This window comes from Cucumis melo, chromosome 11, assembly GCF_025177605.1.
Source record: "Cucumis melo cultivar AY chromosome 11, USDA_Cmelo_AY_1.0, whole genome shotgun sequence".
Classification (NCBI taxonomy): Eukaryota; Viridiplantae; Streptophyta; class Magnoliopsida; order Cucurbitales; family Cucurbitaceae; genus Cucumis; species Cucumis melo.
Window position 1 is genome coordinate 30,466,839 of NC_066867.1, and position 12,618 is coordinate 30,479,456.

The 12,618-nt window shown below is 31.4% G+C and overlaps 1 protein-coding gene across 2 annotated transcripts; it reads right to left on the reverse strand.

Moving 5' to 3' along the window:
* Positions 1-1,265: 1,265 nt before the first annotated feature.
* LOC103497772 (beta-glucosidase-like SFR2, chloroplastic) lies at positions 1,266-6,416 on the reverse strand. Of its 2 annotated transcripts, XM_008460099.3 has the most exons (10): positions 6,188-6,416; positions 5,559-5,892; positions 5,277-5,415; positions 4,816-4,982; positions 3,395-3,616; positions 2,707-2,875; positions 2,378-2,611; positions 2,132-2,281; positions 1,885-2,014; positions 1,266-1,814 (listed from the first exon to the last, which is right to left on the reverse strand). In XM_008460099.3, exons 1-10 carry the CDS (start codon positions 6,357-6,359, stop codon positions 1,618-1,620), a joined length of 1,914 nt encoding a protein of 637 aa, XP_008458321.1. In that variant the 5' UTR covers positions 6,360-6,416; the 3' UTR covers positions 1,266-1,617. The 2 variants fall into 2 exon arrangements, with proteins under 2 accessions (XP_008458321.1, XP_016902278.1); XM_017046789.2 differs by lacking the exon at positions 1,266-1,814 and having other exon boundaries at positions 1,885-2,039; positions 6,188-6,410.
* Positions 6,417-12,618: the final 6,202 nt, after the last annotated feature.

Genomic DNA, 12,618 nt, shown 5'->3' on the forward strand with positions numbered 1-12,618 from the left:
TATTTATCTTTTTAATTCCATACTAGTGATTAACACAATTTAATTGTATGATATATTATAATTTAATCCAATTAGTAAATTCTGAACAAGAAAAAAAACTATTAAAATTGCATTGATTATTATTAAATATAAAATTTTTACAAAAAACTTTTTTCAGATAGAAAAAATATCAAATTATTTAGAGGTTATTTTAGTGTATTAACCATTTTCATGAAACGATTTTTATGAAATGAATCTTATGAAAAGTTATTTTTTTACGAGTCAATCCAATCAAACCATCCATCGATGGATTGGATTTGTAAATTAACCTAAATAATATTATGTCAAGCACAAAAGTAGATAGATAACAAGGCCTTTGTGAAATTGAACATATTTGGAAATTATTTTGAAATCCGTAAAATTACTTCTCACTTTAAAAGTCATTTCAAAATACACACCTTTAATACCCAAAATCAATCCAAAATATAATTCTAAACACTCATAAACAACACAACCTTCATGCTATAAAAATTAATCATTTTCTTTGTGATTTCTATGATAACAAAACTAATTTTAACCCTTTCATAATATCTCTCAAACGCGTATGAGCACCGACAAATTTAGTATAGCCTCAGGGCTCTAACCTCTTATAGACCTAAGTTCATTCGCTCTTTATCTTTATTCCATATTGTTTTCTTAAACTATAAAGTTGCGTACAATTAAAAGTTCAAATATTCAAATTATGTAACTTTTAGCTCGACAACTGTGAATTCTCATTATCATGTCCACCAGAATGCAAGTTTTGCTTTCATAAACAAAATTTTAAAAAAGAACGGTATGGACTACAAAACCAAAAATTTGTAGAGTCTAGTGTTCTTGGTCAAAGCCTAAAAACATATCCTCCAATTCCTACAAACCTTAAGGTATGAAGCACAACAATATCTCCATCAATAGGTGCAAAGTTTGGTCTAATTGCTAAAAAAAATACAACCAAACCAGTTTTAAAATATAAAAGTCAACACCATTTATTACAAGTTTTAAAGAGAATTTAATTCTACATCGAACCACATTTAAATAAGCAAAAGTCTCAATTAATTCGAAAGAATGAGGCCTAGATATTATCAAATAAGTGTACTAATGGAAAAATTAGTTTGTTTTGGAGGACTTGAATGTAACCAAAATTGCTAAGAATCTAAGAAGTGTTGGAATGAGTGAGGAATTGAGAGCGGAAAGAAAATTGAATCATGAAGGATGAAAACAACATACGGTTGGATAGAAAACTGTGGTAGCAAAATGAGTTTAGTATTATAATTCGGGCTTAAAACGTTCAATCTAAACATGAACTTTAGATTACATTATATTGCAGACACCTTCCATTACAGGTCCAGGTAGAAGTTTTCTTAGATATCAATGCACATGCAGCAAACAAGTAAACATACAGACACTTGAATTAAGATGGTGAATGATGGTTCAATTTGTCTATTGACTACAATATCACCCATATCATCTTAACTTTGTCCGTTCGTTACCTAATACGAGGAGAAAGGCTCCCCCTACAATTTCTCGACTTGCAGAATTCCTCAAGAACAAGCTGAGTACCTGCGATATTTTTTTTAAAATTATTCTTCTAATCAAAGTTTAGAGTTCAAGAGGTCTAAGAATAAGCCTTGTCTTATCCTTGGCAGTTTTCTTTTTCTTTTTCCCTAAAACAGAAAAAGGCCTAAGAAAGGATCTGTATAAGCGACTTAATGGGTCCTGAAGGCCTTCCATCTCATAGTAACCAAACCGCCAGTCTCTTTTGGCATAAGGCCGTTGAATAGGCTCATCAAGGCCTCCTGTAGCAAAAATAAATAAGAATCACAATGATAAATTCTAGTTTAGCAAACTGCAACTCAACACACTTACCTGCATACATCAAACCGTGTCTATTAACAGCCCGATAAAATGGTCGAGTCATCTTCTGTTTAGCAGCCAAGTGCAGATCATTCCATGCTTGAATACGATCTTCGCGAGTAATTTTACCTGAGTTTACTATCTGTTTATGATAACCACCAAGTGTTCTAAATGTCAGAAAACAATTATTAGGAGGGGTATATTTTAACGGGGGCAAAAAAAAAAAAGAAAAGGAAAAGAAAACAGGAAAGTTATCTACTTTAGAGAATAGGTGATAAGATTGACGTGGTATTCGGGCAAGATCATTGGCACGATCAACTGCTACAAGTCCAAATTTAGGACCATAACCATCAGCCCACTCCCAATTGTCAGAGATAGTCCAAAACAAATAGCCAAGTACAGGAACACCCTACGAAGGTAATAAGCAAACTTGACTCTTAATCCAATTTTATTTGTAAAATTAGAAAAATTAACTAATAATGTGAGAAGAAAGCTGAACGCAGACCTTCATCATGGCAGCATAAACAGCAAGCAAATGTTCGATCAAATATGGCCGACGAATCAAATCGGTTTCATCGGATACCCCATTTTCAGTGATTATAAATGGAAGATTCAAATGTTTGTACCTTTCATGGTACTGAAGCAACATGCGATACAACCCATCAGGATACACCCCACGTCCAGATTCACTATACTCGTCTGACCCTACAAGTTTTAGTCCAGACCCAGATACCACTTCCTGATTCATGGAAGAGCAATCTCAAGACGTCAGAAGAGTACAAAAGCATTACTTTATAAGTGAACCGATAAGAGAGAGAGAGAAAAGAAAGAAACCTGCCCGTAATAGTTGATGCCTATAAAATCAAGTTTTTTTGAAATGCTATCTATATATGGGAAAAGTGTCAAAGTGTTTGCCAACGTAACAGCAGCTACATCGAAAAGACCATACGGCCGCATAAAAGAGACATGGTGTGCGACTCCGACAATGGAACTTGACGAGTTACTGCAAAAGTAAAAAAAATGAATTTCAACTCATACGTGTGGGAGAAGGGACTCTTCAAAGATGGAAAAGAGAACAGACTGAGATATGGGTTCCAATGTAATACTGACTCCAGATGTTATCTGTGGCCAATGAACTTTTACTATCCTTCCCCATTGATAAAGCAATTAGAAAGGTCTTTTCGAATCTCCAACTTCCTCATCACAAGAAAATATTGCCAAATTTTTTCTATGTATTTGTGCTGTTATTAATTATTAATATATGTGCGTGTGCGTGTGAGAAGCAATTGTAAAACTTTTGACGTCTTCCTGTTGGAAGGCTGTAGCTAGACATAAAATGAAGTTCTTCCAACTGAATTGCTATTGCAACGAAGTATAAAAACTGAACTTCTTTCAAGTGAAATATAAGTAAACTGGAAGTATGACATAGGTAAGCATGAGTTGCTGCAGATATTTAGAGAATGCAGCAGTGCTCAAAATATTTTTACGCACATTTTTCATAGTTTTTAAGAGTGAATCATACCTTTTCTCATGGATATAGTCATAGGCCTGCAAGTGTGCAATGGTTATCCAATGCATTGCCTGTTGAAAAACACCAGTAGGCAGTGCAGAGGTGGCAACTTCAAGCATATCAGGATGACCTCCAGGCCAGGCACCAGCACAGTAGGTGAGCATGCAAAAGACATGAGGCTCATTAAAAGTGACCCAATAATCCACCATATCCACTGTGTTGTCGACAACTAGCCTGCAAAATAGGAGCTAATAGTATTGGATCAGCAGCAAAACAAAAGAACCCACGGGAGATCTACAAAAGTATCATCAACAAACAGATGGTATAAATCTAGACTTCACTTCATAAGCATGCATTCCTTTACATTCTCCAAAAGTTATACAGTTACATACTGTCAGACGCTTGGGTAAGAAACGAAGGAAAAGAACCCAAAAGTTAAAAGTAATTTAGATTACAAAAGAATGATACATCCGTTAGCAGCTTTTCTAGCCGCTACAAGGTGTCTAGCAACTTTTCTATCAGCTAAAAAGCCAACATCACGTTTCTAGTAGCTGCAGGGCATCAATACATTGGGGTCAAAACACTATCCAAAAAATAACCATGCCCTATGGATGGAATCTTGTGGAACCACCATCCATAAGCAAATGCTAACCAACTAAACTGCAAGGACAGAATTTTGCTTGCCTTTCATGACAGATTTCCTTTACCATCTTTACAATTCAATGTTTTGATGAAGTTTGACAACATGAAGACATTTGTAGAAGCTGAGTTGAGCTCTGAGCTTTGCTTATTTGGCTGAGTTTGCTAACTGAGAGGGTTTGGAATATGAGAGTATTTTGAGATGTCCGAAAGTCAGTTTGTATATCCATCGCTCTGAAGCTTCTTCATTAATAAGATGCATGAATGCCTTGTGAAAGTGGATGCAGACCAACCTTGGTCAAACCAATATATAAGTCCTATGTTTCTTTTCTTCTCTTACACTTCAGTTCTTTTGGTTGCTAATCACATTCACAGTGAGCTAGTTTTAGTAAAAGATATCATTGAATATATTACTGAAACATCCTTATATTGGTGAACTTGAGTTCATAGTCATTCATATCGGTTTGATGCATTTTCCAATTAAATGACTACTAGGACTGAACCCCATTCATTTCATGCAACAAAATTCTCAAGAAAACTATCCCTCACATAAAAAGTAGGCACTAGAGGGGGGGGGAGTAAAAGAGAGATACACCCAACCAACAACTAACTACCATATTCTATATTCGAACTCAAATAAAAACTAAACCATATAGTTGAATAATTTTTTATTCCTAGTCGCCTGTATAGCATACATGCAGCTACATGATACAACCCGTACAGCACTTACAAGCACTAAATAATAAAGAAGGCAGGTAAAACCACCATCTGAAGGAATACGATTAATCACAAACCTAGTGAATTCCAAGAAATAATCAACGGTTTTTTCTAGCTTCCACCCTCCATACTCCCCAGCCCACGGAGGCAGGGAATGATGAAACAGTGTAAGCATTACTTTCATCCCATATGAACGAACCCTGTTGATGATCCACTTATACCGCTCCAATGCTGCATAATTAACCTGAAAGGTAACATCATGAAAATGACTTGGACCATGTTACATCAATTAAAAACTTCTCCAATTATAATATTTAGTGCATTGTCATTTATGAACAAGAGTAAGTCATTTAATGTGCTTCACAAAACTATTCAGCATGGACTAATTAATCGTATTATTCCCAAGCAATGATAAATGCATGTGAGCAAAAGTTATGGAAAAGTATTTGTGCATCACAGTATTTGCAGTCTACACTCAATAAAAGAGATGAGGGCAAATCAAATGTCAAGCTAGGCTGACAGATAAAATTGAACTCACACTTGCTTTAAGTCCATTAACTGGTTCTTGAGTCATGATTCTAGACCAATCTATTCCCATCCTAAACACGCTGCTCCCAGTATTTTTAGCCAGTTGCAGCTCTGTATCAGGATCAGACCAAAACCTAAGTCTCTCTTCTCTGAAATAAGCCCAAACAACTCATTCAACATTCTGAAAGACAAATAATTTTTGCATTTATTTAACAATCAATACTAAGCTAGAAGATATGATTAATCACGACGTTGATTTACAAGCGTGGAGGCTTAATGGATTTGTGCTTACGGGTGAGGGACATTGTGCCATGCAGCTACGTTATGATGGCATTCATCAACCTCCTCTTCTTCTCCTACATACTTCTTAAATCCTCTAATCATGGCTTCCATCGCTATTTTAAGAGGCTTTCCTTTATCATTTTTCTTTTCAGGATATGCAGCCTGCTGAGACCCACCATCGCCAGCAGCAGATGCCATCAAAGCATCTGCTGGCTGCATCCCCTGTTGCGATTCCGATGTATTACAGGGTTGTTCTTCAGCAAACTGAAGCCAAGCATCGTTGAGCCGATCCTCAACATGGGCAGGGGCAGTCGCGAGACCAAAGAAGAACTCACGTTCGCCCTCTACAAACAGACAGAAACAAAAAATCAAAATTGAAAAATAACAAAAATCAACAATAAGTATTCAGATACACCAACTGTAAGTACACAGATAAGCTCAAACCCTATAAACATACTTCGAAGTAGAACCAAATAACACCATGAGTTAAGAAGACACCTCGGAAATGAAGTCTTCACGAATCACTCGGCATTCAAGGCATATAATAATCACTGAAATTATAGGGCTGTTGAATGAAGAAACAAAATATATGGTGCGGAATTTACATGAGGAGTAGGGAGTGGAAGAGAAGAGAGATACCGGTTAGAGTGAAGTCGGCGAGAACATCAGAGGAGTCATCAATGGGGGAAACGAATGGGCGGAGATTCTTTCTCCGGTAACGGTTGAAGGAGAAGGCATTGGCGGCGACGGTGAGAGTAACCAAAACGCCGGCTAACTTGGTGGCGTTAAGGAAGAGAGCCACAAGCGTCATTTGAAGGAAGCCGGGAAAAGTAAAGGGACCAACGGCGATAATAAAGGAAGAAGAATTTCGATAGTTGCTTCGGTTATGTTCTATCCACGTGTCGTTATCAGATTGAATAGTGGTTCAAACTCGCCGATAATTTATTTCGGTCGTTAGTCCTCCGAAATGGTTCGATTTTTTTATTTCTTTATTGGTTTTTTTCTTTCAATTAACAAATATATCTAAATGTAAGATCCAAACTTTGGTTATATTTCATAAATATTCATATTCATAGAAAAATATTATCCACTTTCAAATATTAATATTTCATTTCATTTCAAATTTTTTAATTTTCGTTATTAAACAAATTTTACGTTTGAGATTTAAGTTTTATTTCTTAAATTTCAAGATTTATACTCTTAACTTTAATTTTTCGCTAAACTCATATTTTGGTTTTAGTGTTAATATCTATTGATTAATTTGAAATAAAAAATATTTTAAATGACGAAGCAATTTTAAAAAATTACACACATAACAAAATATCATGATTTATCAATAATAAATAGCAATATATTACAATAAACTATGATTTGCATCTATCACAACATAGACGATAGTCTATCGAGATAAGAAAGTAAACTTTTGTTATATTTGAAAATATTTGAGTCAATAAAAATAAAAACTTTTAAAATAACTATCACAATTTTAAATCTAATTTCAATATTAAAAATTAATGTGGTTGTTTTAAATAAGTTAGTAGAATTCTCACATCGACACTAACAATATCCTGTAGTGAACTTTTGAGGTTAAAAATATAAATTTTGGGTCGCAAAAGTTTTTTTTCCCCATATTTCAATCATACAATTTAGGTCATATCAATTTAGTTAAATATCATAACCTTGAAATTTTATCGTATATGTCTGGATTATCTTTAAAAAAATAAAATGTTTTTCTTTTTATTTTTACTTTTTTTATCAAAACTATTTTAAATACACTCCGTATTATATTTTGAGTGATGGTTAAAAATCCTACTTTAAAAAAATTATTTTTTTAAAATTAAATAACTTGATAATGTATTCAATATGTAATTTTTTTAAAACTTTTGAAAATATCTATAAGTTTCTTAGACGTTAAATTTTCTCCTCCACTTGTCCTTCAAATTTAAATTTAATGGCTAAAAATACCTAAAATTGGAAAGTTACTAATAAATTTAAAAATCTTTATGGAAGGGGTTGGGAAAGCAAGAAAAGGCTTCAAGTTGGAAAATTCATGAAAGAATTTTAGTCTATGTTTCGTCTAGAACTCTCCTACTCGTTTTGTTATTTTGTTCTTTAGGTTTTGTTTTATTCGCCAACTTTATATGAAATATTTTTTTTTTAAAAAAAAGTGTAATTTTCATCCTTCTCTTCTCACGTTTCTATGTGTCACTTTATTATGTCTCGTTATTTAATGAGGCTATATCTACAAAAACGTCTTAGTGAGGGTATGATACCTTTTTTTCTAATCAAAATTATAACGAGTTAGATTTTGTAACTTTTCAAACTTGAAATTAGAATATGTTGAAATATTTGATGATCTAATCCTTCGAAAAAAAACAAATCTATGTCTCTTCCTAGTGCAAAAAGAACGAGGAACGATTAGAAAGGTATTTTTCTTTTATATCTCTCACATAAACGTTTAGGAAGGCATGAATTTGCCTCGTAGAGAGAAGACGAACGATCATGGGTCAACTGGTTCGTGAAGTTGTCAATAAATTGGTGTTGTGTTTGATGAATAGAGAATTTCAATATGTTTCTTTATGGTGTGGAGGACTACTTGACCCTAATTTAATGATACAATTTTTGTCGCAACACATAAAAATATGGTTTGGAACAAAACCGTATATGATCAACGAATAACGTCGTTAAGAGTCCTACAGACCTAAAAATTTAAGTTGATGAGTGAAAATAATTTAATATTATGTCATCTAATACTATATAATTTATTGGTACTTGACAACCTATGAAACAATCATTAGTGACAACCCTCCAAACATCTCTACAATTGTATGACATTGTTTACTTTAAGACATAAATCAATATATATTTTCGTTTTTTATTCACTTAAATAACCAGTATGGGTCTTTGATAGCATTCCTAACAATCTATTTCAAAAAGAAGATCTCTAGTCTCCCCCAAATAGTCATCCATTAGCCTAACAACTCTTGTACGTATAGGCTAACTCCTCTCCACCAATACCAACAAAGTAATTCAGCCATGAACCATAATGTGGTCCACTTTTAAGGCTCCACTACATCTCTATTGATATCTTATATAATTATCAAAAGTGTGACTCTAAAATATGGAGAAAAAAAAAGTAAATAATCAAAGTAACATAAAATACTAAACAAATTTTGAAAACAAACCGAGTGATAATGTTTTAAATAAATTTAAAGTATACATTCAAACGTCAATATTAACTTGAAAATCATTATTTATCATCTAAAACGTCAAACATATCGTTTCCTTAGGTTAAAAGTACATTAAAAAAAAAAAAAAAAACCGTTCGCTTATACCAAATAACCATATTATTTAAAAAGGAGTAGTTATTGTTTTTATCAAATATAAATTTGATTAAATTCTCTTTTTTTTTTTTTTTTTTTTTTTTTTGACATTTATTAAAACCAAACCCTAAAATTTGCTATCTATACCAATTTCCCTACTGGTTAATGGTTTAGAAAGGAAAACGAAGATAACGGACGCGGAATTAGAGTTGCCCAATGGGCCATTGGGCTTACCTTAACGGGCCTATTTGAAAAGCCCATAAAAGGATGATAATAATAAATAAATAAATAAATAAAAGCGACACGACATGACGGCAAACATAAATCCAAGAGTACGATTCGTCGGATGGCATTTCTCTTCCAAGGTTCCAAATGTTTTACGCTTTTTCTCATTTTACAACATTATTGGTTTCCCGATTTGGTTAATTTTATTTGTTAATTGTTATTTTAAATTTAAAATTGATTTTACAGAAATACCCTCATTCATCCATCAGATCCACTTTTCCCTTCGGTTCATGTATTGCCATTCTCAGTATTTGTTATTCCTTTTCTCCTTTCATTCATCCGTCATTTCCATCTCCAATTTCGTCTTTTCCTTCTTCTTCTTCTTTTCTTTCTTTTGTCTTTTTAATTGCACAAAATATTTTATCTACTTTTATTTTTCATAAACTTCGCTTTAACATTTAATTTTTTAAAAAAATCTTTTTACTAAAAAAAATATTTTATGAGTAACAATATTTTTTTTAAAAAAATCAAATATGGCAAATTTCATCCACCATAGACTTTTATGGTTTTAAAATCTCATGGTCTATCAGTCTATTATTGAAACTTCTATTATCGATAAACTCTTACGAGTTTTATTATAATTCTAATTTTTTAAAATTTTGTTTTATATGTTAATAATTTAAATCTAATTGTTATATTGATAACTATTTCAAACTAAAAGGGGTGTTTGGGGGAAGGAAAGAAATAAAAAAGGGGATTATGAGAAGAAAAGAATTATAATAATCATTGTTTTGAGAATGAATAAGTGAGAAATATTATGGAAAATTATTTTTTTAAATTCGTACAAGTGTAAATTTTTAAAATTCGTATCATAAATTTAATATACAAATATTCGTATTTTATTTATTGAAATTTAGAATTTTTATTAAAAAATATGTTTCATTAGCTTTCACAAATACGATGTCAATTTTGAACGTTTTGTATGCAAGCTTTCCATGCCAAAAAAAATTATTGATGCGTTACCTGAGAAAAAAATTACATATATTTTTTTAAAACTAATGTTGTAAGTGTAATATCGGGAAATTGTGTATCGTTAACAATCAATTTAAAAAACGACAACCAACATAATAGCATTGAAACGAAATAAAATACGAAAAACAAATGTTTTTTTTTTCTGAATGCCAGTAAACATCAATTACATCGTACAACTCTATTTTGAAATATAGTATTAAAATAATAATAAAATAACAATAAAAATAATAATAAATTTCTTAATTTAAAATAATAATAATACTCATAGATTTCTTAATTTAAAATAATAATAATAATAACAATAATATAACTTTTGAAGAAAAGAGAGAGGGATTGAAGTAAAAGAGAGAAGAATTAGGAAGGAACACGAGGGATTAAACTTATTCCTTTTCCACTATTATTTTATGCGACAAACATAGAAAGGATTATTTCAATACTTTTTTTCTTCCTTTTCAAACACTCCCAAAAAATGTATGTGATACAATTTACGATTGATTTTCATTATATACATACATACATATATTATTTTTTTCCAATCAATTTAACTTAAGAAGACATTACAAATGTCGTTTATGTTTGTCATTTTTGTGTATAGATGGTTACATCTACTTACACGAATTGTAGGCCTAATGTTTACCCATCAATTACTTTGCTAACTATTCATCCTTTAAAAATAAAATAAAAATTTAGGGTTGTACTTTGAAAAAATAATTAAAAAAGACCTTGAAATTTAATTTTGAATTTTAAATCTATCTAAAGTTTAGTGTTATATATATATAATCAGTTAAAATTTTGAACCTCCGATTTTATTAATTGCCATGAAAATCATAAAACAATAATTAAACAGAAAATTATTAATTTGATTAGTTTTTGGTTCTTCCTTTGCCTCTAAACTTGAAACGGCGCAGTTTTGGGCGGGGCTCGCATTTCCACGGGGGACAGTGGGGTTTCCAAAATGAGATTTTGTTTTTGTTTTTTTTTATTATTATTATTTATTAGGCTAATCTAAACAAACTCAAAGTTTGATAGATAAAGTTGTAGCATTTTTTAATATAAGACTATGATAATCACGTCTTGCTACAAAAGTTTCGAGTATTGTACAACAAACAATATTTCAAAATTCTTGTTTGCTGCTATTCACTATTTGCTACATTTTTTACCATATCACCTTCATTTACTATTTACTCCATTTTTCCTAAACCCTAAACCCTAAACCCACATTGTTATAATCTAAATTAACATAACTTACACTTCAAACATAAACTATCACAACTCAACTATAATGATCCAATATTATAATAGCTCACTGTTTACTACAAACGTCACCCAAAAATGTAGACTAATATCAAATAAAAACAACTCAAACATGAAAACCTAATTATCAAATATTCTTACCTTGGTATTTTTAAAAATGAAAAAATTGACTGAGTACAAAACTAGTAAAAGGCTAAATTAATTATACTTTGTTTTTTTTATTAAGAATATATATTTTGTCAAATGTTATATTTTTTACGATTTTATTTATTTTTCTCTGTTATTATTTAATTGGAATTTTCTCAACTTCCCTAATTAAAGTTTATTTGTATTTAATATATATTTAAAATTGGTATTTTAAAAAATGGTTAGAACGCAGGCCAAGGCCTAGAATCGGCTGTGTGTGTTTGTTTGACTTTGACTCACCCTCGCCCTTCGAGTTATGTGACGCAACCCTCTCCAAGTACCTAACCCTTTATTTTAATAATTCATATCTTAATTTAACATTCACCTTTCTTTACTTTTATAAAACTTCAATTTCTTATACTTTACCTTTCATATTTTCAACATTTCCCATTCCATTATTGCCTATAAACTTTGAAAAACTATTCGTATTCGTGAGTCCGTGACGTAAGTTAAGAGAATACAATAATCCATTGAACGATGTTCGTTCTGTAAAGTTAAGTTCAAGAGCAATATGTACTCATCGAAGATCACTGAATCCATGACTATTTTTTAGTCATCTGCTAATGCACAAACATGTGATTGTGAGTCACGTTGTTTGGACGTGTTGAATTTTATTGAACCATAACTGAAGTGATATTATAGAGGTGGAATTTGACGTTGTTGACGATATGAAAGTCCTTGGCTTAAATTTTTTGAGGAATCTTCTTCACTTACACTTACAATTGATGTAACGTCTCGGTAATACAAACGTAAATAATCCTAAATTTAGTCCTAGAATTATAATTACTTCATCCATTTCAATACAAAGGTAATTTTGAATGACTAATTTTTGATTTAATAAAAACAAAAAGAAATATAAATAAAGAAACTTAGATCATTGAAATACATAGAAACAAAGTAAAAGATACCAAAGTGCTATTTAAACTTTTTAATTAATCATCTCATAAATGAATAAAATAGACAACACATTGGCCAAGGAGTTGCAGCATTTGTCTTATTAGATATTCACTGTTGTAATAATTAATATATAAATCACTGCTCCAAAACATT